We start from the raw sequence: 27,959 nt of genomic DNA on the forward strand, positions 1-27,959 counted from the left end.
TTGCTGATGATTGCAGGAAGGACTGTAAGGATGGAAAGGCTGGTGTTTGCCATGGGCAGGGAAACACATCAGGTTTTCATTTTCTCTTTCTCTTTGAGTGCCAGATAAAGAGCAGAGTGTGCCCTCACCTTGGACACCTCCTGCCCTCTTCTGCTGAGATGGAGAAATGTTCCAGCTTGTAGAAGGACGTCAGGACAAAGATATGTAATGAAAATAAGTCCAGGCTGGCTGTCCTTGTGGGCATCAGCTGCTGGCATCTGCATTGCTGCTGCCATGAGCATGGCACAGCAGGTAAAAGATTGCTTTTCCTTGTGTGACACAGGAGCTCTTGACTTGAAAGCTAGAGGGATGCAATAGAAAGAGCTGCAACCTCTGCCAGACATGGCAAAGGTGAGTGGGATGTTGTTTCAGTTGCTACTGATGTCAGGAAGGACTGTAAGGATGGAAAGGCTGGTGTTTGCCATGGGCAGGGAAACACATCTGGTTTTCATTTTCTCTTTCTCTTTGAGTGCCAGATAAAGAGCAGAGTGTGCCCTCACCTTGGACCCATCCTGCCCTCTGCTTCTCAGAGGGAGAAATGTTCCAGCTTCTAGAAGGACATCAGGACAAAGATATGTAATGAAAATAAGTCCAGGCTGGCTGTCCTTGTGGGCATCAGCTGCTGGCATCTGCATTGCTGCTGCCATGAGCATGGCACAGCAGGTAAAAGATTGCTTTTCCTTGTGTGACACAGGAGCTCTTGACTTGAAAGCTAGAGGGATGCAATAGAAAGAGCTGCAACCTCTGCCAGACATGGCAAAGGTGAGTGGGATGTTGTTTCAATTAGTGCTGATGTCAGGAAGGACTGTAAGGATGGAAAGGCTGGTGTTTGCCATGGGCAGGGAAACACATCTTGTTTTCATTTTCTCTTTGTGTTCCAGAAAAAGAGGAGAGTGTGCCCTCACCTTGGACCCCTCCTGCCCTCTTCTGCTGAGGTGGAGAAATGTTACAGCTTCTAGAAGGACATCAGGGCAAGGATATGTAATGAAAATAAGTCCAGGCTGGCTGTCCTTGTGGGCATCAGCTGCTGGCATCTGCATTGCTGCTGCCATGAGCATGGCACAGCAGGTAAAAGATTGCTTTTCCTTGTGTGACACAGGAGCTCTTGACTTGAAAGCTAGAGGGATGCAATAGAAAGAGCTGCAACCTCTGCCAGACATGGCAAAGGTGAGTGGGATGTTGTTTCAATTAGTGCTGATGTCAGGAAGGACTGGAAGGATGGAAAGTCTGGTGTTTGCCATGGGCAGGGAAACACATCTTGTTTTCATTTTCTCTTTGTGTTCCAGAAAAAGAGGAGAGTGTGCCCTCACCTTGGACCAATCATGCCCTCTTTTGCTGAGATGGAAAAATGTTCCAGCTTCTAGAAAGACATCAGGACAAAGATATGTAATGAAAATAAGTCCAGGCTGGCTGTCCTTGTGGGCATCAGCTGCTGGCATCTGGAGTTCCGTTGCCATGAGCTTGGCACAGCAGGTAAAAGATTGCTTTTCCTTAGGTGACACAGGCTCTGTTGACTTGAAAGCAAGAGGGATGCAATAGAAAGAGCTGCAACCTCTGCCTGACATGGCAAAGGTGAGTGGGATGTTGTTTCAATTAGTGCTGATGTCAGGAAGACTGTAAGGATGGAAAGGCTGGTGTTTGCCATGGGCAGGGAAACAATGCTGGTTTTCATCTTCTCTTTCTCTTTGAGTGCCAGAAAAATAGAGGAGAGTGTGCGTGCTTTCTACCCGTCTTGCCCTCTTCTGCTGAGATGGAGAAATGTCCCAGGTTCTACAAGGACATCAGGACAAAGATATGTAGTGAAAATAAGTCCAGGCTGGCTGTCCTTGTGGGCATCAGCTGCTGGCTTCTGCATTGGTGTTGCCATGAGCATGTCACAGCTGGTAAGGGATTGCTTTTTCTTGTGGGACAGCTGTTAAGCCATTCTGATTCACCCTTTGCATCCACAGCATACAGTTTTTTCCCACACTGCTGTTTCTATCCAGCAGTATGCATATGTGCAGTGCTACAGATGTTGGTGGTCCTGCCTGTGGCAGGGGGTTGGAGATTCCTGATCCTTGAGGTCCCTTCCAACCCGGGCCATTCTGTGTGTGTGTGTGTGACTGGCTAAACACCAATTGTTGCTAGCTCAGCAGGTATACTGCTAATTATTGAACGCCTGACAGCTGCTTATCAACACTTGGCCACTATTTCTGGACACCTGCTCATCCCTGAAGAGAGAGAAGTTTGGAAGGAGGACAGAGGGGAGTCTCTTGATGCCTGCCTGTTGCATCCCAACCTGCCCACAGAGTCAGTCAGTTCGGCGTTGTGTGGAGGCCCTGGCTTCTTTGGAGTCTGTTTTTCTTTTGCTGAGCTTCTCCTATCCAAACAGAATGGCCTTACAACATGCTTTCTGTTCCTTAATACTATACCCATACTATTTGTAACTATTACAGTTCTGTAAGTGAGAATTGATCACATGATTGAACAACTGTATTTCTAAAATATGTTATGAAATAACTTATTTTTACTAATACTAATGAAGTCTTTCTACTTTTTCAAACTGTTTCTAAGGGCAAATTACTAAACACATGGTGCTGTACTGCTTCTGTCCAATCCCACATTTGATACCCAGAGCAGAAACAACATTCCATCCTACAGCATTAGCTAGTTCAGAGGTACCAGACGTGTATCTGGATGTGGCTGTTGTGCATAACTGGGGCTGAGGGATCAGAAATGACAGCTCCACTCTTGGAGACCACAGAGTTAAAATGGAAAGATAAAATAGTTGCAGGGCAATTGTTCTCTGTGCCTGAAGCAGGGACCGATTTATGGGGGAGAGATTTAACAGTTAAATGAGGATTACAGCTGCAAGTCTGTGAAACAGATATCAGGGGTCAATGAATGTGTTAACAGCTGTGATGAAGAAGAAATGAATCCAAAGGTGTGGGCAGGGGAAGGAAATCGGGGTGGACTCACAATTTTCCCTTACAAAGAACTGCCCAAGGAGGGAGTGGAGCTGTGAAGCAGTGAAACAATATCCCATAGCCTTAGAAGGGAGAGTGGGTCTAAAAGCTGTAACACAGACAGTGGTTAAGGATGGTCTTCTGGAACCTTGTCTGTGGCCTTATAACACCCCAATCCTGTCGGCACGGAAGGCAGACGGCACGTATCGGCTGGTGCAAGATGTAAGGAAATGACTGAACCCGTTCTCAAAAGACAGCCTGTGGTTCCTAACCCCTATACCCTAATGAGTCAGATCCCACACGGACAGCAGTGGTTTGGTGTGAGAGACCTCAAAGATGCTTTCCGGACAGCCTTTGGACTCAGAGAGAAATGGCTGCGTTTGTATGAGGACACATTGTAATCCTATCGTGATTCGTGATGATACTGTAGATACTGGAACTCGTGCTAATCCTTGTCTTTGCAGCATTTGAAGCAAGCAGCTGGTGCTGCTGTCATGCAGAAAGCTCCCTTCCAACCACTCAGCAAGCATTTGGATGAGACAGCTTCCTGCTGGGGAGCCCTCCGACATCACTGCTGCCTCCTCCAGAACCATACCTGCAGATGCTTCAGAGCTCTTCAGCATGGACTTCCTTCCTCCCATCAGCAGCTGCTCCTGCACTGACCTTCATTCACACTGGGATACCATCTGCTTCCAGCAGGAGCTGACCTGCGAGACAGAGAAAGGAAACGTGGGATGAGCACCAATGCAGAAGCACAAGGCTGTGTCACCACCACGTCTTGCAGCCTTGGGAAGTCAGCTGCAACTGCAGCCTTGGTCAGAATTACAACGGGCACCGTAAATTAAGTGTGACCTCTGAAGTTGTTGCCATGATCAGAAATAGACGCTGAAATCGCTCACATAACTGTCGGTGGTTCCCTCCAAATTCTTTTGCTTTGGGGAACAGATGGACTCGGAACGGAAGGACACGAGAAAAATGACATCTGTTTGAGCTCAGCAGACTTGAGAGGTGGGCCTGGGTGAACCTCATGAGGTTCAGCACAGCCAAGTGCAAGGTTTGGCATTTGGGCCGGAGGAATCCCAGGCATTCTTTTGTCATCGTGGTGGTTTCCAATAGACCCCAACAATGAGACATCAGGTCGCCGTGTGGGCTCCTGGGTGACACTGCCATTTCCCAGCCATTGCAGCCTCGGGGCAAATAAAGTAAAATACTTCAGAAAGATCTCACACTGATTGCATATTTTACTGTTCTTTTACACAAAACAGAAGGGGAGGGCAGCAGATGCATGCAGGTGCATCAACACCCAGGCTGCTAAAGGAATGGAAAGACAGAAACATCAGATATCAATGCCTTATTCTAATGCAAGGAGGGAAGCTTCTATCAATGTTACTTTTTATCATTTAAAATGAGCAGTTGGCACTCTTAAAGGAAAATCCTAGGCCCCAGGTTCTGACAGTGTGGCAATCTGGACTCAGCTGTGACTGATCCAAACAGTCTGTTCCAGATTTTAACATCCCTTATACGCATTCACAAGTTTTCTCTCTTGACTTCCCCTTACAGCCGTTAGATGCCAGCAAAACATCCCACAAACACTCCTTACCACTGTGCACACAGGCACCCATCCAACCAGAGCCATCAGTCATTCCCAGCCATGCGCTCTTCCTCCAATCATGGTCAGCATCACACGGCCGTCACGCAGCTCACTTGACTCAGTTTTTCTCTTCTTTCTGGAGGTGTCCTTGCTTCTCAGCCTTACCTTCTCGTGATGTTTATCTCGCTCTGCAGCTCCTGCTCTGAATAGGCTTTCTTGGATTCCCGCATGACAGGCACAAAATGCAGCCACAGCCCCTGCCACCAAGGTCAGCTCTTCAGCACACATTACCTGAGGAGCACTTGGCAACTCCTGCAACCTGAGCAGTGCCAGGAAGACTGTTTCACTTCTGCTTCTCCTGGCTCAGAAATTCATTTTCCTACCTAGAAAATGGGAAAAGAAAGGAAAGAAAAAAAATCCTGACATTAGCAGACACAATTGATACTACGGAATTCTGGAAGGCAAGGGATTTGCCCTCTATGATGAGAAGTTGAGTGCAAAGAACTAAGAAGAGCCATGAGCAGGTTGTGAACTTGTGGGTAAAATTAGGAAGTGCAGCAGTGCAGGGCTTCTGGAGGTGAGGGTCTGCTACAGCCGCCTGGAAAGAGAGCCTGTTGGTGGGAGCTGCTTACTGCAGCCAGCAGAAGCATCGCACTCACTGACTCTCATCCTGATGGGGGATTCCAGTCAGTCTGGGAAATCAGCATGGCTGGCTGCAAGCAATCTGACAGACTCCTGGAGTGCAGTGAGAATCACTCTGTGGTGCAGGCATTGGGCACAGCAAGCAGAAGGGAAGCATTGCTGGACATGGTGCACACCAGGGGTTACGACAGGAGGCGGTCAGGGCTGCAGTGACCATGCCCTCCTTGAGTTGGTGATCTCAAGGAATGCGGGCCTGGCAGGAAGCAAAGGCAGGAGCCTGAACTTCAGGAGAGCCAGCTGCAGGCTGTTCCAGGAATCCTTGGACGAGATCCTCTGGACAACTGTTTGTAGGGGCAAAGGGATGGCAAAGAGCTGGTCACTTTCTCAGAAAAAAACTTGCTCAGGTTGCACGCTGAGCTGCAGGAGAGGAAGGGGAGGAGGTGCCAGCACGGCTCTGCACGATGCTCTGCCACACTGGGCAGCTTGATCATGGCTCAGCAGTGGGATCAGACGAGGAGAAGGGGAGAAGGAAATCAAGGATGGGAGGGAACCATCAGACACAGTCAATAAGTGTCTGTGAAGTCTTGCAAACCAGAGATTCCCAGGTTGTTTCTGCTTTTGCAGCATTTGTGTGGTGCAGGGTGAGCAAAAGGTTCTGCTGCTTGATTCTTCTGCAGGAGCCGCCTAAAAGGGAAATGGCCACTGAGCTGCAGACCAAGCAGTACTGCCTGACGTTGGCCAGGGGGAGCTTCTCCTGCCGCAGTGTGCTGATGACAGGTCTGGAGATGATCTGCGCGGCCAGCTCGTAGCTGGGAGCCAGGAAAGGACATGATGGGAGGAGGGAGGTGTTAAGGAGCGGGCAAGGCATGAAAATGCATCAGAAAGCCCTGAAAATCATCACAAAGCCACAGCCAGGAAGCTTGGGAGTATCATGAGCAGCATCCAGGATGCGAGAGATTATTTGCTACCATGCCAAATGGTAGCAGAGCTCCCCCTGCAGACATCCCAAAGCCAGACAAAACAGGAACAAACCCGGAGCTGTGCTGCACGCACCCCACAGCCACAGCATTGCAAGCTGGGGTGCCTTGCTGTGTGCTGCATTCATCCCAGTCCGTGTGAATGAAGACTCTGGAGGCAGTCAAGGCGTTGGTTGAGCACAAGATTCCTTTTATTATTATATAAAGGACAGGAGGGTGTGAGAGGTCGATGGTGACAATGGGTCTCATCCTGTCTTGTCATGGAGAGAGTGGCTCAGAGCTCTCAGTGCTGCTGTCCGGTGCCTGGGACTGGAGGCCTGATTGAAAGTCCCCCTGCAAGAGGCTCTGCTCCTCTTCACTGATGCTGACCTGCTCCTGCATGGAGGTGCTGCTGTCGGGGCACTCACACTGTGCTTCAGATGGGCTGCACTGCAGAGACTCTGGGTTAAAATCCACACTTGTGACTGTGGTGTCTGGGAGGCTCAGGTCAGCAACTTCAGCAGAGCCAGGTGTAATGAGAGCATGGACTTCGATGAGCTCCTTCTCTCCATTAATGTTGTTAGATGGAAGGCTGCTATTAGAACTGCAGCAATTTGTGCTTCCTATGAGCTCTCCACTGATGGAAGCACACAGAGCATCCTCGCTACTTGCCCTGGATCTTATGGCTTGGCAAGGGCTCGATTCACCTAGAAAGGATACACAGGGGTTAGTGTCAAACTTTCACAAGCTGAATTACGACAGTGGTACTTGATCAGGGGTGAAGATTTAGGCACGGGATTGAACGCTAGAAAGAGATACATGTGCAGAGCAAGCTTGAATTGTATGCTCCTGAAAAGCAGGGATTTGGAAGCTGCATTTGCACCCTTACCTGCCAGGACTACCACTGCTGTTTCTGAGGGCTGCCTGGCATTGCGCTGCAGTTGGCGTTTGCTGCCAGAGGATGGCTTCCTGAGCCTGAAGCAGCAACACCAACTGCTAGCTGGTGATTCCTCACTCTTGCTCGGTGGATTTTGTCTGGAGAGAGAAAACAGCCAATGCTGTGAGTCGTGCGTGGTGCAGGGTGAGGGAAGAGCAGCACTGAGCTCTTGGCAGCAGTTGCTTGTTCCTAGCACTGCCTGGTTTCTGCAGGAAAACACAAAAACCCACCCAAACAATGATGCTAGGTGCTGGAAAAGAAAGTCCTCTTTACCTGTCAGATGGAAAGTCAACGACGGTGTGGAATTTGCCCCGCCCAGCTGCAGGGCTTTCTTCCACTTCAATGTCCCTGCTGCTCTCTGTCACAGGGGGAGAGCTGCTGTGGCCTCGCCTCTGTGCCTGTGCCTCCTCCAGGCTGAGCAGCTTTGTGGAAGCAGAAGAGACTCCCACAGACTTGGGCCCTGGGAGAGAATTGTGCCCTGTCAGGGAAAACCACAGGTAAGAGCGAGGATCAGAAAGCAGCAGCACAGCCACCACAGTTCTGGGGGAGGTGCTGTATTTTTCTCAGGCTTGCTTATCTGAGCCACTGGAAGAAGAGGAGCTCAAAATAACCATGTGGGCAGAGGTCTGTTTATGGCAAAGGACACGGTCATCATTAAGAGAGCTCACCCCTAGATAAAAGGGGCAGGGAACTGAGAAAGCTTCGCTGCCACACTTGCATCAAGCTTTTCCTGCGTGCAAACCATAATAATGATGGTTTCCTCCTTGTGAAGTTTGGGCTTGGACATTCTCAGCATCCAGCAACAGGATGCCATACCCTAATGGAAGTCCAGAGGTCTGCTGTCCCCTTGATGGTAAAAGAGTATCTCAAACATCCTGGAGAAGGCCTGCATTTGGTCAAGGTGTCAGGTCAAGATCAAGCTAATGGAGGAAGACACTCACCTGCTGCATCTGCAATGTCTGCTCCGGATTTGGAGCCGAAGAGGACGTCGGTGTGGTTGATGATGAATTCCACCACATCCGACTGCGTCTGCAGCTCCATGCAGGCAGCTCTTCCGCTGGCGCAGGCAGACTCGTTCTGCTGTGATCTGTAGAAAAGGCAGATTTTAGAAGTCATTTCTCCAAGACCGTTTCCCCGAGTCTGAATTGTTGCAGCCAAAAGCTGTCAGCTGAGGCTCTGGAGACTTCCGCAGTGGGCAATCAGTGATGCCACTGCAGAAATTCCCCTGGATGATCAAGGACACGTCAGTCCCATCTCAACAAGACTGCAGAAATTGTCACCTAGACATTGTGCCCGTGGGGATGGAGAACAGCTCAGGCTTCTGCTCTTCTGTCAGCCACAGATTTTACAGGAGAAGAGCCCATTTGATGGAGAAAAAGGGAGCACTGTTTTTTTTTTTAATGGAGAACAGATGTAAGCGTTGTGTTGAAACAGAACCAGAAGTTTACCTTAAGAGGTTTGGAGCCCACACGATGGCTAGGTTCTTGGCATGCATGTTTGTTATCGTGGAGCTCCCAGCCAGACACGCCAAGTGTCTCATCAGATACTCCAGAGTCCTGGAAAACAAGAGAGGCAAACGTTCAGCACCAACGAGCATGCCGTGCTGCAATTCAGAAAGACAGAGCCTGGAACCGCATCGTTGCCCTCTGCAATGCAGCAGGGCTGAGCTCAGCAGGCTGAGGGCAGCACTGACCTGTAGTGAGGAGCGGGCAGCTGCTGGATGACGTCCTGCATTCTGAGCAGCCGCTCCTCCTCTGTAGCGGCACCAACAGCATCCTGGAGTAGTGCAGAAAGGGAGCGAGACACCAATCAGGCTAGTACAGCACTGCGAGTAAACCTCGTGGGGCTGACAGCAAAAGGGCCTCCGAGCTGGGGCACTGCTGCAGCCATCTGCCAAGAGGCCCAGGAAGAGGGAAATGAAAGACCTTGTGGCCTTGTGCTTACCGAGAACTTGCCGTACAGCTGGTGGGTGAGCAGAGGGTTCGGGAGCTCCCTGAAGTACATCTTGCAGAGGGAGCTCACGCTGTGAATGTCACGGACGGTGAGCTCAGGAATCTGCTCCGACTCAAATTCCTGCCTGGAGAGAGGGACGCAAACCCGGTTGAGCGAGAGGAAGGCAAGCCCAAAGCCACACCAGATGCACTCAGGCTGTGTCAGTCGCAGCACTCTTACCGCAGTCTCTGGATGTTGGACGCGACGCCGGACAGGCGGTATATCCCCTGCACCACGCCGTGCTGCTCAATGAACTCAGCGCAGCTCTGGAGGACCTGTGGGACTGAAGAACACGTGCCAGCCGTCAGTGGAGCTCCTGATTCAAGTCCTGCTGCAGACTGTGCTTCACATCCCATCCACTAAGCCCAGCCAGGCTTGGCTGAAGCAAATACAGATGTGCTTGTCTCTTAGGAGCATCCGCCTCACTTTATCCTTCAGCCATCAACTCCCATTACACGTGTCTCCACTGCTATCAGCCTGCCCCCTGCTAGATATGAGCTCCCTTTCATCCTCTTTAGATGCCCAGCAGAGGAAGATCTCAGGAATGGGCTGCTCCTTACCATCACGACCGGAGTGGAGAAGATGCTCTCCCAGGTCACCGCCAAACACCCTTTCCTTCTCCACCTCCCGCTCGGTCGGTTTCTTTGGGCGGGCCTTCACCAAGGAACGAAGGAAGGTGAGGATCTTGCTGCGTTTCTTGGGCACTGCACAACAAAAGGAAGAAACCAGGTCATTTCAGGTCTGGCTCCGTTGGACGAGGCCGAGCACAGCACATTCTACAGAGCACGTCAGAACGGGAAGAACATTACCAACCAGTACATACAAAAAGGGATTTTCCCCATCTCTGGAGGAGCCCAAGGCCAGGTGGGATGGGGCCCTGGGCAGCCTGATCTAGTCTCACATTAAATGTGGGGGCTGGGAGACCATCCTGAGGCAGGAGGGTTGGAGCATGATGATCACTGAGGTTCCTTTCCATCCCAAGCCATTCCATGAGTATTCTATAGTTTCCCCAAGTCCAGTCATAAAATCAGGAGGATTGGGCCAAATCTCTGCCCCATGGTGTGCATGAAGAATCATCAACCCAGAGGACAATGTGGGATGGATAAAGGAGGTACTAAACATGGAACGCACCCCCAAAAAGACTTCATTTTGCTTCCCCACACCATCAAATGTAACATCCCTACCTGGCTTTGGCACTGAGTTGATGAGTGCCTCAGGAATGTTCTTATTAATCAGTTCCACACACTCCCCTGGAAAAAATCCAACCTGTAACAAGAAGAGAAGCCAACTATTGCATGCAGCACTTCTCAGGTCTGAACTGTTAAACCAAAAGCCACATAACATTTCCCTCGGAACGTGCTTGCCTGACGTTCCATAAGACTATCCAGCAGAAAATGGCCATAGTTCAAAGCATAAAGGTAATAATTTTTCAACATTTGCAGCCAACAGCAAGGTCCCCTGACACCGACACAGGGAAACTGTTTACGTCCATTAGGCATCCTGTGCATGCAGAGCAGCTCTAAGCTAAGATTCCTGCCTTTACTGCAGTTGCACTCTCCAGTCTGAAGCTTGTGCCTACCTGGAAGCCGAGCTTGCCTCTCCACCAGGGGGTCAGCTCCTTTGGTGGCATGTTGATGACACACACGATGTCTCCGACCTGCAAGAGATTGCAACGTCAATCCCAGCTTCAGCACGGCTGGGAGGAAAGCACAGCTCAAATGACTGCATTCTTCTGCACTGCCAAACATCGCCGAGCATGAGAGCACTTGCACCAGTGCAGCTCTGAAGGCATTTGCCATTGTAAAATTGAGCAACAAGGAACGCCTTGAACTGCTTACCTCAAAGGAGAGTTCATCCGCTGCCTGGGCAACGTATCTCTTAATAGCATGGGCAGCAGCAATAGCTGGAACATTCACAGGTGCCACCTCATGGTCCAGCAGGGGCTTCCCCTTGTTCTCAGCCTGAAACAGAGAGCACAGGCCACGGTGAGGAGCTGGGAACCAACAAGGAGGATTTCAAGGTGAGGAGCACATCTGCAGAGAAAGCTGCAGGAAATGCACTCGGTCCTTATCATGGGCACTTCAGAAGGAACTGCAAGTCTAATAACGGCTGTTTCTCTCCCTGGTGTGCAGCAGGCACACGCCAGCAAAGATGCATCTCTCCCCATCCAGACTAATCAGCAATGGCACTGACGCAGACAGGTGGCCTTGTCCATTTTGCCCCCTCCTTTCCTGCGCTGTTTGTGCAGGAAGGCTGACTGTTTAAGATGCTAGGAGACCGTGAAGAGGGAAACCAAAGCTACGGCTGCAGTTACAAGGTGCAAACAGTGCCATTGCCAGCACCAAGCAGCTCTCTTGAGCAGTCCAACCAACAGCGAGGCCAAACAGAGCAGAGAATGATTGTTGTTTCTGCAGCCATTTCAAGGGAAAAGTCAGTAGAGGACAAACACAACAGCCGAGATGGCTCTGGTACTTTTATAAACTTGCCACGCTTGCACTACTGTCTTGCCACAGAGGAGCTCTCTTGGAAAGCAGGAGAGCACATCTGCGGCTCACTCTGCTGGCTGCAGTCAGGGAACAAAGACCAATCAGAGCTTCATACTCTACCTCTGTCCATGCCAGGTCAGGCCCACAGCTGATCTCGCTGCACGCCACAGCCATCAGCGTAGGTGTGACAAGCTGGAACTGAAAAGAAACACACTTTTATTTTCTCTGTTCACATCTCTGCTGTGCTCCCTACAGCTGTCGGGCACACTCACACAGCCCAAGCACGCCTGCTGGTGTCCCTGGTGATGCTGTGCAGCTCTGCACAAGCTGGGGCTGGGACTCTTTGCCTAAGGGATTGCTTTCCATAAAACCAGCTGGTCACAGCACCACAGACAGCATCCTTCTGAGGGCTGAGCTGCAGAGCACGTGGAGAAAACCCACACGTGACCAGCGTCCCATCAAAGCTGGATGAGGCTGTGTTACTAAACACGGGGCGTCACGGGCTGCTAAAGCATGTGGGGGGACAAAGCATGGCAGGTACCTGGCAAGAGATCAGAACGAGGGAGAGAAATCTCTCGAATCCGCAGCCGTTCCTTGTCACTTTGCTCTGATCTTCCACGAGCAAAAGCTGCAGCAGGGAAGCAGGCAGAGGGTGGAGAGAGGAGAGAGAAAGAGCAGGTCAGTTTGCTTCCACGGTTTAGCAAAGACTACAAGGGAAAAACCAAAATCTGCCGTCCCTCAACTTAAAAACTTAAGTTTTCAACTTAAAACCATTTCCCCTTCTTCTGCTGTTATCTACACTTTCAAAGAGGTGATTCCCCTCCTCTTTTTAGGCTCCCTTTAGGTACTGAAGGCTGCAATGAGGTCACCCCACTGCCTTCTTTTCTCCAGGCTGAACAAGCCCAGCTCCCTCAGCCTGTCTTTGCAGGGGAGGTGCTCCAGTCCCCTGATCATCTCTGTGGCTCGCCTCTGGACCCTCTCCAACAGCTCCCTGTCTTTCTGGACACTGTACTGCAGCTGGGGCCTCACAAGAGCAGAGCAGGGGGGGACGATCACCTCCCTGTCCCTCATGGCCACCCCTCTGCTGATGGAGATAATGTGATCCTATGAGCTCCGCCAGCCAGCAGTTCTCAGCACTCACTGTCCCCCCGTCTCTCCCACACTGTCTCAGCTTACCTACAAGGTGCTGCACAGCACGGTGTGAAGACAAAGGTACGCAGTCGGTGCACAAGTGCAACAAGTGAGCTGCTCAGTCAGAGCTCCAGCGCTCCAATGAAGGGACGCAGCACGCACTGCTCCTCCCCTCATTCTAGCCCTTATGACATCACTGAGGGCCACCAGGCTGCTCCACCACGACGGACAGGGTGGGGAGGCAAGACCAGTCACAAGGGCAGAAGATTCCAACAGCCCAGCCCAACGTTCTGGAATCAGGGGCTGCTTGGAATTCTACCCCAGCCAAATCCTGGAGAAGCTGGCACGGGGTCGTCATGACCAAAGCGCAGGACCTGGCGCTTGCTCTTGTTGAGCCTCGCACAACTGGCCTCAGTGCATCCCTCTGGAGGGCCTTCCTGCCCTCAGCCAGATGGACGCTTCCTCCCAGCAGCGTACCTTGCAGTGCTGGGCCCATGTCAAATCCACACTAGAGTGGGTTTTGTTACATTCAAGGGCATGTTGCAGCACCCATCTATTTCACCTGGAAGGAAATAAAGCAGGAGATGGGAGAAACACAGAACTACTGCCAGACTGCTTTATCCCTTTCTCAGCCCAACTTCCCTTGCCTCATCCCCTACCCCAACTCCTGGATGATGCCCACGGGCTGATAGTTGGATCTCAAGTCCATAGGACTCCTTTCACAGGGCTCCATCAAAAAGGCTGTCACACTTGTTCCGTACACTCACACTGACCCAGCAGTGGTATCACAGTCACTTAACACACACACAACAACCAAACCCCGAGCATGCACATCCCTTCCTGCGTGACTGCAGCCCACAGCTCCCCTTCACACCTCCGTGGATCTCTGGTGTTTTACACGGATGCAGCCTCGCTGCAGCTCCGTGGCTGTCACACAAGGCCTGCAGGACCTCTTTCTCTGCAAACCCCGTCTGCAGGCATTGGTTCACGAGGTTCACCTCCTGCCCTCCTGAGCAAAAACAAGCACTAAGAACAAGAGCAAAGCACACTGGACTCGACCTGGCTGGATCCCCAACCCTCAGTCCTGTCAGTCGTACCCTGGTGTGGAGACTCATCCCCAAAGCCTGGCTGGACATCAGCACAGGCATCGTTCTTCAAACGCCCCATCCAAGCAGCAAGGCATCAAAGCGTTGGCACAGCTGAAACAGAAATGCTGTGTGAGTTTCCTGTTAGCACTGAGCAGGAACAAATCTACCGCTGAGCAGCAGGATGTGAGACAAGCAGCAGAAGACACTCAACCTGCAGAACCAGCTCGTTTGGGGTCGGTCCAGATGTTTGTCTGCTCCCTTCCCTGGCCCAGGCCAAGCTTGTGAGCTGCTCCTCCTTTGTGCAGGGGGAAATGGTGCAGATGCCATGTGGTGGCTATGCACAGCATGCCTTGGACTTGCTTTTCCTCTCTCCATCTTCCATCTGCCATTAGCAAACAGCATCTCCAGCCTCCAGAGATCACTGAGTCCAACCCCTGCACAACAGTGAAAAAAAAGATATGATAAGGGGTACTTAAAGCACAGCATCTGTAATCAGATCAGACTCCTGCACTGTGAAGACTTCCATGAGTATTCCTGCAGAGTGCATCACTTAGTCTCTCTTTAGCCTTGTGTTCATGGTTTTCCTGTAAGAGCTTGTCTAAACACTGCCTATAATCGTGGTTATGCTAGAAGCATTTGGATTTATTGATCCTCAGTGTGATTTCAGTAACAAATCCAGATGCTTTTTTGTTAGGGACAGCTTTCAATTTCTCAACTGAAATTTCAATATTGCGTTAGGTGTTGACAACCACGGGGCTGCAGTACAGAGAATTACAGGGAGATTAATTTCTCCATCTCCATGCTCCTAGACATTTATGATTACAGTGATGTAGTTATATACAAAGTTGCAAGATACCAAAGCTAGAATAACCTCTTGGTGCAGCAGGATGTCTGGAGCCCAAGTGCAGAGTCTCAGTGTTCCAAAGCCTTGAAGAGGTGCACCGTATGTGCTGGGGCTGATGACACAGACACTGGAGCAAGGCCAGTGTGATGTTAGAAACTTGACCAGCAGCTGATCTGTTGTCAGCCATTTCTGGACACAAATGGGATCTGGTCGACTTAGGACATGACCTTTGGGCTGGAGAGCAACTCCCCGAGGAATCACACAGCCACTGCAGACCGTTGGCAAGAACCCCATACCAAAACAGCTCATCTGCAATCAGTTTTTAATCTGTGCAGCAGTGATTGGAACAGGCGCACGCTCTCTGGAATTGCAGGAATGTTCACAAGTGGAATGTACATCACCTGTGTGCTCCAGCTCTTCTGTGTGCATGCTAGGAGCAGTGATCCCCCTGCACCCAGGGCTGCAATAAAGTCCTGTGGGCTTTCTAACCTGCCCACCAGCAGCCCAGGCTGCCCAGAGCCACATCCAGCCTGGCCTTGGATGCCTGCAGGGATGGGGCATCCACAGCCTCCCTGGGCAACCTGTTCCAGTGCCTCACCACCCTCTGGCTGAAAAACTTCCTCCTCACATCCAACCTAAACCTCAACACCCCTCGTCTCAGTTTAAAGCCATTCCCCACTTGTCCCATCACTGTCCACCCTCCAAAACAAAACACCTCGGCTGTTCAACACTGAAAGAGCAAAATAACCCACAGCTCTTACTTCCACTGTATGCATTTAATTCCAAACTTAAGGTCACAGGTTAATTACTCATGTGATCCTTCCTGACAGAAGAACTACTCGTAGTGATGTGTAGGAGTAAGGAACTGTTTGAAAAGGTCATGGACATATTAGAACTTGCAGCATTTATCTTAATAGATGCCTACATTGCAAAGCATTTTGTAAAACACACGTTACAAGTACTGTGCATTGGATTACACTATATCAAACTCTAAGTAACAATACAGGTTGCTTTTAAATCTACACTTACATGCTAACTCCTTGATAAAATTCCTGACTGCCTTCAGTTTTATAGCCAAAGCAGTGTTTGAGCTGGTAATGTACTCTTGAACAGCACTGCTGCCTTTAACATTTGTATGTTTAGATCTGAAAAGAGAATTTGGTCATTATTTCATGATGAGAGAATCTTATATGACAAAACAGAATTACAAAAATCTGACAATACTGTAAAATGCCAGCGTAAGAATGTGGCTTTGATTTTTTTTTTTCTTTTTTTTTTTTAAATGGTGAGTGTACCATTAATTCAAGACAAGAATTTTGTTTGTAAGTCGATCTCTATAACTGTTCTTGGCATCATTCTGTAGGATGAACTAGATACATGGAATTTGGCACTGGCTCCCCAGGGCAGTGGTTTGGCACTGAGCTGACAAAGGCCAAAGAGCATTTGCACAATGCTCTCAGACACAGGGCTTGACCCATAGGAGGTCCGGTGTGGAACCAGGAGGTGGAATACATGATCCTCGAGGTCCCTTCCAAATAAAGATATTCCATGATCCTCTAATACTTATATTCCCAAGTCCTGTACACAGTGCTCAGGTGCTTAATTGAAAGGTTCCATGAAACAGTGAGGTATCTATGTCCCTTTACCACCCAGTTATTCAATTTGCCACGTGGATCTTTTATCCAGTCACATTAAAAAACCCCTCAAAGTATTTCCTTCAGTCTTCCATTCTGATAGAGCTTTCTGGAGCAAATAAAGAGTTGCACCTCAGAATGTCCACACCTCCCTTCCTGCACCCTGCATACTTTTTTCATTGCACTGTGATTACGTACCATTCTATTGTCACCCTCATTCTGTCATTATCTAGGCAGTTTACTGCCATTAAATTTTCCAGCAACAGATGCCCACAAGTACAGCCAGCCTGGACTTATTTCCAATACTTATCTTTGTCCTGATGTCCTTGTAGGAGCTGGGACATTTCTCCATCTCAGCAGCAGAGGGCAGGAGGGGTCCAAGGTGAGGGCACGCTCTCCTCTATTTTTCTGGCACTCAAAGACAAAGGGAACAAGAAAACCAGATGTGTTTCCCGGCCCATGGGAAACACCAGCCTTTCCATCCTTACAGTCCTTCCTGACATCAGCACTAACTGAAACAACATCCCACTCACCTTTGCCATGTCTGGCAGAGGTTGCAGCTCTTTCTATTGCATCCCTCTAGCTTTCAAGTCAAGAGCTCCTTTGTCACACAAGGAAAAGCAATCTTTTACCTCCTGTGCCATGCTCATGGCAGCAGCAATGCAGATGCCAGCAGCTGATGCCCACAAGGACAGCCAGCCTGGACTTATTTTCATTACATATCTTTGTCCTGATGTCCTTCTACAAGCTGGAACATTTCTCCATCTCAGCAGAAGAGGGCAGGAGGGGTCCAAGGAGAGGGCACACACTCCTCTATTTATCTAGCACTGAAAGATTAAGACAAAATGAAAACCAGATGTGTTTCCCTGCCCATGGCAAACACCAGCCTTTCCATCCTTACAGTCCTTCCTGACATCAGAACTAATTGAATCAACATCCCACTCACCTTTGCCTAATCTGGCAGGGATGTGATGCTCTTTCTATTATACCCGTCTGGCTTTGAATTCACCAGTGCTTGTGTCACACAAGGATATGCAAGATTCCACCTGTTCTGCCATTCCTATATCAACAACTATGCAGATGTCAGCAGCTGATGCCCACAAGGACAGTCAACCTGGACTTATTTTCATTACATATCTTCGTCCTGAAGTCCTTCTAGAATGTTGAACACTTCCTCATCTCTGCTGCAATGGTCAAAAAAGGTCCAAGTTTAGGGCACACTCTCCTCATGGCCTCTTGCACTCAAAGACAAAGGGAACATGAAAACCAGAAGTGTTTCTTTGCCCATGGCAGACACTAGCCTTTCCATCCTGACAGTCCTTCCTACAATCAGCTTGAATTGAAACAACATCCCCCACATCTCTTTTTTGAACTTATTCATGCATGAATAATAATAATGACAATTTTTCTGTAAATCTTATTTCTGCATGGAAACGATCAGATAACCGGAGCTTTTTTCTCTAAAACAATCCAGGAAATTTGCATTGCTTATCTATGTACGCAAAATGTTTTTGCCATTCTTCTCATATATCAATACATATTGCAAAATAAGATAGAAAAAGTATTTACAGACATTTTTGGACATAGATTACTTCTGGTCAAGTGGGAAAGAATCCCTAAGCTGCAATCATGAAATTCTTTTATCACTTTCTCTGATTTAGCCAGTGTTACTAAAAGGGAAATAAGACACAGGCTTTTGATATCAGCTGCCAATTTAAGAATGATAATAAGTTTTATTATTCTTGCCTAAGATCAAAGTCCTGCATTTCAGGATTATCTCCAGCTCATCAAGTATAATTAACAGTTTTGGATAGCCACAATATTATATAGCAATATTGTCTTCCTGCAAGGAATTTCCTTGTTTTGACACGTGCCACAGGTTGTTAATAGATTGCCTGATTACCATTTATTTTTTTTATTGGCTTATGATGACCACAGAAAATTATACAGCAGCACCATAAAAACTTTAAATCCTATCCCATGTATCTGCACTCATACGAAAATAATATTGGAAAGCATTGGTGAAACTAAGATTACAAAATAAAGCAGGGGACAATTTCAGTGAAAGCCTGCAGGTTTCACAGCTCTGCCCATTTCAAACCCCTGAAGACATCCACGGGTTTCCTGCTGTGGGACACAGGCACTCACCTGCAGCTCAGCACTGCCTGCTCATGCCTGCGCACACCTTCAGGCTGGAACCAAGGAAATCCTCAGCAAAGACATCAGTACACTTTTGTTATGATGACTTTCCTAAAGAAGCATCAAATATTTCTTCACGAGAAATACTGCAAGTCCCTTTGACACTAGCCCTTATTTTAAATGTTTAGATTTGTGCTTCATTCAGGCGTGCTGTCACTCCCAAAAAGATTTTTATTCCTTTTCATTCTGAGGAACACAGTGATTTCTGCCTTGTTTACTGACTGTAGGCACAGCAATACTCCTGCACCTTCAGGGAAACAGCAAATCCATCTCTTTCACACCCTACTTCTATCAAGCTCATTCACCTTACAAGGTATTTATTGCAAGCAGCTCTTCCAAAAATGGAGATTAACAGAGCCTGCAACCCAGGACACCTCAGTAAGCCAGTACTTTTCATCTCCTGAAGGTGTAGGTAGACACAGAGCTGGAACATCTTTTCCAGAGCTGTGTGATGCTGTGTCATCTATGTTCCTTTACTGTTGACTCAGTGTCACTTCTTATCTAACCTGGTTGCATCCCAGGATTTCTGGTGCCAAAAATAAACTGACAGCTTTCATCACTAGTTAAAAGGAAACTGCAATAGGAAAAGCAATTTTTCTGATTTCTCTGTTGATCAAAGATGCTTCATGCAAGCCTGATGCGGTAGAAACAATATCAGCTTTAGAATGACAGTCATTAGAGCAGAATCCTTTCACTGATGAAATCCCACAGTCCTGATTCATACAACACTGACACTGGAGGACTCAGTAGTTTAGATTAGTGTACAAAGGAGAAAAAGACGTCTGTCTGGAAACAGACATTGACTTGGTGAAGGAGAAGCAGCATTTCCAGAGTACTTCAGAAAGAACTGAGCACTGCCCCAAGAGCTTCAGAGCGGCAGGCTGTCACAGTGTGCCAACCAGCTCAGCTGTGAGTTGGCACTGAAGCTGCACCACAGGGAGAACAAAGCCCCCTGTGCACCCTTGGAGAGCCAAGGGTTGGAGATTCATGAACCTTGAGCTCCTTTCCAACCCGGGCCATGCTGTGATTCTGGGATTCTCACCTTTGCCTCATCTGGCAGAGGGAGGCAGCTCTTTCTCTTGTCTCCCTATGGCTGTCAGGTCACCAGGGCCAGTGTCACACAGGGAACTGCAAACACTGTGTGTGCTGTGCCCTGCCCATGGCAGCACAGAGGCAGCTGCCAGCAGCTGATGCCCACAAGGACAGCCAGCCTGGACTTCCTTTGATTCCTTCCCTTTGGATCAGCGTCCTTCAGGAAGGCGGAACATCTCTCCAGCTGAGCAGCAGAGGACAGCAGGGCTTCGTTGTCTGGGCATGTTCTCTTCTGGCCCTCTGGCCCTCACAGACACAGGAGGAGGACACAGAGGCTGCTGTAACACAGCCAGCCCTGCCTCTCAGGTCAGCTCTCAGGCCATCCTCTCTCCCCTCAGCAGCAGCTCACTGTTCTGCACTCCTCTGGCCTGGGCTGGCAGAGGTGTGCAGCAGTTCTGCTGATCTCCCAGTGCTGGCCATGTCTGCAGTGCCTGTGTGAAAGACACAGGAAGCTGCCAGCATTGCACTGCTCTGCTGTGCCCCTGCCATCACCGAGTTTGCTGTCAGCAGCTGCTGCTACACGTCCATTCAGGCACAGGCCTTTCCTTCCTGGCCCTCTTTCCCCCCCTCTCTCCTCTGCTCTCTCTCGTGCTCCCCTTTGGCCTGGGCTGGCTGAGCAGTGCAGGCCTTGTTGTTGCTCCCTGGGCCAACTACGTCACGGTTCCCCGTGACTCTGCCAGCTGCTCTGACACAGCGACTGCGTCCTCAGTGTGGATTCCAGAATGCGACAGACGTCCAGAGAAGACTTCCAGGGCTGATTGGAACATGCTGCCATCAAGAACTGCCATGGCTCAGGCCCCCTGGGAATCTGCTCACAGCGAAAGCTGCTGTCACTCTGTGTGGGCACAGCCTTGTCTGTGTAGGCCTGCTCACACTGCAGCCCCTGTCTGCACCAGAACCGTGCCGATCCACCTTCTCTTGGCCTCCTTGCCTGCATGGAAAAGGGCAGCTTGGGCTGAAGTCCCTCAACTTTCAGATGGCCGAGTGAAGTCTCTGAGCCCTGGTGACCCACGCAGCTCTTCAGCCTGCTGACCTGCTCTGCTGGGGCTGTCTTAAAAGGCAGAGGGCACGTTATCCTAATGTCCCCACATCCATCCCTCTTAGCATACTGTAGCCCAGTTCCTAAAAGGACACCTGCACAATCTCTCTGAATGTTAATCAGCACGTAGTTGGTCTGTGCACTGCAGAAATTGCACCTAGGTTTTCAGTGGTGATTAGCTATGTGTTTAGTCAGAGGTGCAATGGTTCTAATGGTGAGAGAAAGACATTCCCAGTTGTCACCAGGTGGAACACACTTCAGACTGGAATCCTCAAGCAGACTGCAGTCAAGCTTTCTTAATTATTCGTTGTTGTTATCAATTCAGACGCATCTCTGAATTCCTGCTTGAATGAACATTCTGTAATAATCTGCTGAGACAGTGCAAGGCTTGACAATGAGACTATAGTTTATGAAAGCAGCACTCTTTACTTAGGTGCACTTTTCATCTGTTGAACTTCCTGTCGTCTATTGGAAATCTCTAGTCCTTAAAGGCACCAATGCATAAGATTCACCTATTCTATAGAAGTCTGACTGAACCCCATACTGGGATTATTTTTGTTCAATCCAAGCACCTTGGACGTTACTATACATTTATTCAATCATGAGGTAAGTCTGCTTCAGAAGCAATATAGAAAGCATAAAGGGGGAAGAAGATAATGTATTAGTGAAGACTTAACTAGTATTCATAAACTGAAAGCTGTGAAACACTATGATGATTACAGAATTTCCCGGAGAAATGTCAAGTTCTTATCTGAATGCTAAATGCAACATCAGTTCACTTCTCACTGGGTTGAATGTTTTAAATATTTGGTAATAATAATGGTTCCTTAATTCTGACATTTAATATAAAAACATTAAAAATGCTTGTAAGTACTTTTTCGTTAGAATGTCAGCGGCTAAACAGATGAAGTGGTAAAAGACAGCCAAATATCACTATTGAAGGCAGTAAGGACCGTAAGGATGGAAAGGCTGGTGTTTGCCATGGGCAGGGAAACACATCTGGTTTTCATGTTCTCTTTGTCTTTGAGTGCCAGAAAAATAGAGGAGAGTGTGCCCTCACCTTGGACCCCTCCTGCCCTCTGCTCCTGAGATGGAGAAATATCCAATCTTCTAGAAGGACATCAGGACAAAGATATGTAATGAAAATAAGTCCAGGCTGCCTGTACTTGAGGGCATCAGCTGTTGGCGTCTGTGGGCATCAGGAAGGATGGAAAGGCAGGTGTTTGCCATGGGCAGGGAAACACATCTGGTTTTCCTGTTCTCTTTGTCTTTGAGTGCCAGATGCCAGGAGGATTCCTGTTTCCATGGACTATCAGCAAATTGTCTTTCACTTTGGCAATCACACATTCTTCTGGACCCTGAGGATCCACCTGACAATTTGCCCATAGTTCAGACTAGACAAACACAGACTGAAGAATCTCTCAGTTTTCAGCAGGTCCTCATCAGGTGGAACTTTGGTCCTCTCCTCCAGGCTGCATGACATCTCTGGAATATTACCAGAAAGTGAAAACCCAAGTAAGTTGTGGATGCCCCACTCCTGTATGCATTCAAGGCCAGGCTGGATTTGGCTCTGGGCAGCCTGGTCTAGTGGTTGGCTGCCCTGCACAGAGCTGGGGGTTGAAACTAGATGATCATTGTGGTCCTTTTCAACCCAGGCCATTCTGTGATTCTATGATTTAATCAGAATGTAACTGCTGTAGTATCTCCTCATAGGATGCCAAAAATTAGTCAAGTCCTGCAGTACTCCAGAATAAACACTGCAAATACACTGCAGTTCATTTAATCCAGCCAATTATTCAGTGCACTCTTTTTCTAGCCAGTCTACTTGGTCCTCTACAGCTTCTGGTCTTCTGAAAAACATCAGTGTTTTGTTATCCATTTGAAAGCTCAGTGTTACGTCCTGTGATCTCTCTAGATTTCTCCATGAGAATATGTAGAAATCTGTAAAGCTCTGATGTCCCTCAGTTCACTACACAAAATTTAAGGGCAGTGCCAAATTCCGTATATCTAGTTCATCCTGCAGAATGATGCCATTTTTTTATCTCAGTGAAAAGTATAGCAGTCAAAACAGGACTGGATTTTTGTTCCAGCGCAGACCAAATTTCCTGCCTACCTTCAAGAAAAGCTCATCGTGTGTAGCTACAGTTACGTACAGATGCAGCTCCTCTGTTAAAATGCACAGAGAGAATGTTCTCTAACCTTGACGTGAGATATTTACTGATCTTGTATCATGAGTGACCTCCTGATTCTTCACGCCTGACAATTTTTAAATAATGAGAAATAAAAACACATATTTTTCAAAACAGGTATAGAGATTGACTTACAAAAAAATGTTTATCTTGAATCAATCATACACTCACCATTGCAATTAAAAAAAAAAAAAAGAAAGAAAGAAAAAAAAAAGAAAGAAGAAAAGCCACATTCTTACAGTGGCATTTCACAGTATTGTAATTCTGTTGTGTGAAATCAAGGTTCTCTCATCGTGAAATAATGACCATGTTCTCTTTTCATATCTAAACATATAAATGCTAAAGGCAGCAGTGCTGTTCAAGAATACATTACCAGCTCAAACACTGCTTTGACTATAAAACTGAAGGTAGTAAGGAATTTTATCAAGGAATCACAGAATTGCCAGGGTTGGAAGGGACCTCAAGGGTCCAACCCCCCTGCCACACGCAGGGCCACCAACCATCCCACCTAATGCTAGACCAGGCTGCCCAGGGCCCCATCCAATCTGGCTTTGAACACCTCCAGGGACAGGGCATCCACAACCTCCCTGGGCAGCTGTTCCAGTACCTCACCACTCTCTCCGTAAAGAATTTCCCCCTGACGTCCAACCTAAATCTCCCTTCCCTCAGCTTAAAACCATTTCCTTTTGTCCTGCTGTCACTCACCCTTTCAAAGAGTTGATTCCCCTCCTGTTTGTAGGCTCCCTTTAGGTACTGAAAGGCTGCAATGAGGTCACCCCGCAGCCTTCTTTTCTCCAGGCTGAACAAGCCCAGCTCCCTCAGCCTGTCCTCATAGGGGAGGTGCTCCAGTCCCCTGATCATCTTTGTGGCCCTCCTCTGGACCCTCTCCTACAGCTCCCTGTCTTTCTTGTACTGGGGGCTCCAGACCTGGATGCAGTACTCCAGATGGGGCCTCACAAGAGCAGAGTAGAGGGGAACAATCACCTCCCTGTCCCTGCTGGCCACCCCTCTTCTGATGGAGCCCAGGATCCCATTTGCCTTCCGAGCCGCAAGGGCACACTGCTGGCTCATGTTAAGTTTTTCGTCTACCAAGACCCCCAGGTCCTTCTCCACAGGGCTGCTCTCAAGGACCGCTCCTTCCAGTCTGTAGGGATGCCTGGGATTCCTCCGGCCCAAGTGCAAAACTCTGCACTTTGCCGTGTTGAACCTCATCAGGTTCACCCGGGCCCACCTTTCCAGCCTCTCGAGGTCCCTCTGAATGGCATCCCTCCCTTCAACCGTGTCAACCACACCACTCAGCTTGGTGTCGTCAGCAAATTGCTGAGGGTGCACTCGATTCCGTCATCGATGTCATTGATAAAGATGTTAAAGAGCACCGGTCCCAAGACAGACCCCTGGGGGACGCCGCTCGTTACCAGCCTCCACCTGGACATGGAGCCATTGATGACCACCCTCTGTCTGCGGCCTTTCAACCAGTTTCTTATCCATCGAGTGGTCCACCCATCAAATCCACATCCCTCCAGCTTGGAGAGAAGGATGTGGTGGGGGACCATGTCAAAGGCCTTGCTCAAGTCCAGGTAAAATAATTTGTATCAGTAATTAAAAGTACTTGCTTACTGCTTACAAAGAAGTACATAACTTACAAAGTACATTCGCCAGATGAAAAACAAGGCATCAATACATCTGCATTACTAGAAGCAAATATATTGCACTGACACTTGTAAACCATTTTACCTGTCTCACAGTGATTTTCCAATAAGAAAACAAAGGAAGAAGAAGTATAAAGGCTCCTTGTGCTGCTGGTATGTAAATCACCCAAGCAATCACAAGTGAAGATGAGAATGGTGAAAGCTCACTGCTGATGTACCGAAATCTTCATGTGCTATATCAAACCTGCAAGGAATGCAATGGACAAATGACAAGCTCACGTCTCTCTTCTGACAAGGTTTTGGCTGCAGTGACAGCCTTCTTTCTGAGTCAAATCTTACCATCCTCCCAGCAACAAGCTCTACCTGCTGAATGGCATATTGCTGGGAGCATCCTTCCACAATCCAGTAATGGTCGGAACAGAACTGTGAGCTTGATTTCTTGGAAAATCAGGCTGTGTCTGAATGTATTCCAGCACAGAGCAGGAGAAGAGACGGTACTGAGCAGCATGGCAGCAGGTAAACAAGGCATCGTGTGCACTTTAGAAAGTAAAGCTTTCCTGTGACGGAGAAGGGAGCAAGATGGGGGAAGATGGAGAGAATCAAAGACTGCAGCCCTTGGTGGGAAGGGAAAAGCTAACTTCAGTGTGGGACACAAGCAATAAGGACAGGATTTGGAGAGTTTTCTGCTTTCTATTGAGGTGTTCAGCACCTCACCACTCTTAGAATTTTTCTCCTAGTATCGGATCTGACTGTGTGGGTTCCAAATGCCCCAGGCAGAGGAAGAACTCACTTTGGATTCCTCTCACATGTAGTAGAAGAGGGCAAAGGAAAGGCAATCTGCACACACCATCTCCTCCAGCAATTTGTAAACCTAGCAGATCTGCCCCATGCTTTATTTATGAGTGAGTGCAATAGAACATTTGGCCTTGTGTCAGCTGGAGGAGCTGACTGCTGCACTCAATGGAAGATTTCAGTTTTTCCTTTCAGCCACAGAGATAAGCAATCATGTTTTAATTTCAGTCTGAGTCAGGACACACTGCATAGCAGAGTACTTGTATTTGTACTGTATTAATTGTGACTTTCAGAGTTACAGTTAAACAGTTTGGGCCCTGATGACTTCAGCTGTTGAAAATAATGCAGCCTAGTCACCTCCTGGGACGGTGACAGCAGTGGAAATGTGAAATTGCTGCCTTCCCTTTTCTTTTTCATGGTTTAGACTCTAAGGTTAGTGTTGCTAGCTAGGTTTGTCATGTTTCTAATGTTATTAGAAATGTAGCAGCAGAGCTCCAGACAGACACCAAAAGAAGTGAAGCTTCTATCTTCATGTGGGCTGGACTCTTAACTGTACGCTTTTTAATAAAGGAGATTATTTTGTATGCCAGCATTTTCTACAATAGAGATTAGTGTGTATAATACTTTCCACGTATCATCTTTCCTCCTTTCTCACATGAGTTGCTCCCCTAAACAGGAAAGTTTGATAAGGGCAAACTAAGAGTTACCTGAAAGCTGCAATAACTGATAAGAACGCATCAGCAGAACCAAAGCGTGATTTCTCTTCTAGAGGTTTTATTAGAAATGCAAGTATTCTGCTGTTCAGATAGAAATTCCTTAATAATCTCTATGTAGAAGCAATTAGCAATGGCTCCGTTTTACTGCTGCTGTCAAATCGTATTAGTACAAAAACTGAGATGGGAATGTCTCAGATTTTTTCCTTTAAAAAGCCAAACGGCTGAGCTCAATACAAATACCTGTAAGTGACAGAGATTTAATATTTAAGCCAGCAGTTAGTGAAGAAATGCTTAAGCAATTCAAATTCCATTATTTTAAAGTTATTCTCTCTACTCCTAACTAGCCTATTGAAATTGGTACAATAAGATTTGCAATACTTTCAAGAGGTGTGTTTTCTTTATTTTCCTATGTATTTATCACTTTATTTTCATTTCAATGAAACCAGCTGAATGCACAGTTTGAAATTCTACTGATATATTTTGAAGCCTTCCTGGAGTGACGACATCAGTGGGCATTGGGCAACTGCTGTCATCTCCCTGTACTTGTGGAAGGCTTTTGACATGTTCCCACATTGCGTCCTTCTCTCTGAGGTGGAGAGGGATGGATTTGAAGGCTGAATCATTCTGTGGGTAAATAATTGGTCTGATGGTCACAGCCAGAGGTTGTTATCACCGGTTCTGAGTCCGGGTGGAGGCCAGTCGTGAGTGGTGTCCCCTAAGGGTCCATCCTGGGGCTGGTGCTCTTCAGCATTTTCATCAATGTCACAGGCAGTGGAAACAACACACAGAGGGTGGTGAGGCACTGGAACAGGTTGCCCAAGGAGGCTGTGGATGCCCCATCCCAGCAGGCACGCAAGGCCAGGCTGGATGTGGCTCTGGGCAGCCTGGGCTGCTGGTTGTGACTGCACACAGGAGGGGGGTTAAAACTACGTGATCATGGTGTCCTTTTCAACCCAGGCCATTCCATGATTCTATGATTCCATGACACAAGTGTACCCTCAGCAAATTTGCTGATGATACCCAGTGAGGTGGTACAGCTGGCAGAGTAGAAGGGAGGGATGCGATCCAGAGGGACCTCCCGGCATGGAGTCCCCAGTCACTGAGACAGTGCCGGGCAGCGGTGCCCAGCAGCTGCTCCCTGGCAGGGGCTCTCCCTCAGCTGAGGTCATTCCCTGCTTGGAATTCCGCATGGAACCGGAACCCCAGAGCCGAGTGCATCACAGAACATGCTGCGTTTGGGGGCCTGCAGGGCTGCCCTGCGTGCTGCCTGGTCCCCAGCCATTCCCTGTGAGGTGACACTGCGCTGTGATGTCACAGTGGTACCTCGTGCGCCCTCGTGGCAGCGGTGGGAGCGGTGGCTCAGTCCGCTTGTGGGACCCGCAGGAAGCGGAACCAGAGAGAGCGTTGCGTCTACCTGGAGATTTCCTGCTGTCATGGAGCGGCTGAGAGCCCTTCGAGGTGAGTCCCTCCACCTCTCCGCACGCCGTGACGCCGCCCGAGCGCACGTGTGCCTCCAGAGTCAGTTCAGGCCGCGCCGGCAGCACCGTCCTCGCTCTGCTGAGCGCAGCTGCCCGCCGTGGTTTCCCCGGCACCCCAGCAAGGGGAAAGCTCCCTCCCCCGTCCCCGCCAACCGTGGGGCTGGAGGAGCGTTCCTCCCAGAGCCGGCCGGATGCTCGGCCCTGGCTCCGAGCGACACCGGCGGCAGCTGCTCCGCTCTTTGCTTCCAGGTCTCTTTGCCTGTGTGGGCTGCGTGCCCAGACGTACGCGTCGCAGGGAGAGAAGCAGGGTGCCGAGCCCTGTCCCTGTCTCCGCTGTGACTGTGCTGCAACAGCGCCTGCAAGACCGGGAGGTGAGCTGGGGACGTCCGGCCGTGAATCCTTGCCGTGGCGCAGTGCCGTGGTCCTGTGGGTGCCGGGCCGCGGCACCACACCGGCACGGTGATGGGTGGCAGTGGGCGGCTCCCCGAGAGCAAGGGCAAAGCAAAGCATGACTGGTCCC

The 27,959-nt window shown here is 48.9% G+C and overlaps 1 protein-coding gene across 1 annotated transcript; it reads right to left on the reverse strand.

Moving 5' to 3' along the window:
- Positions 1 to 9,446: 9,446 nt before the first annotated feature.
- On the reverse strand, positions 9,447 to 10,760 carry LOC149912627 (rho GTPase-activating protein 32-like). The gene is made up of 3 exons (XM_090130569.1): positions 10,682 to 10,760; positions 10,287 to 10,368; positions 9,447 to 9,806 (listed from the first exon to the last, which is right to left on the reverse strand). The coding sequence occupies exons 1-3, from the start codon at positions 10,730 to 10,732 to the stop codon at positions 9,544 to 9,546; spliced, it is 396 nt and encodes a 131-aa protein (XP_089986695.1). The 5' UTR covers positions 10,733 to 10,760; the 3' UTR covers positions 9,447 to 9,543.
- Positions 10,761 to 27,959: the final 17,199 nt, after the last annotated feature.

The sequence above is a fragment of the Phasianus colchicus genome, chromosome Z (genome assembly GCF_987193195.1).
Source record: "Phasianus colchicus chromosome Z, bPhaCol1.hap1.1, whole genome shotgun sequence".
Lineage (NCBI taxonomy): Eukaryota > Metazoa > Chordata > Aves > Galliformes > Phasianidae > Phasianus > Phasianus colchicus.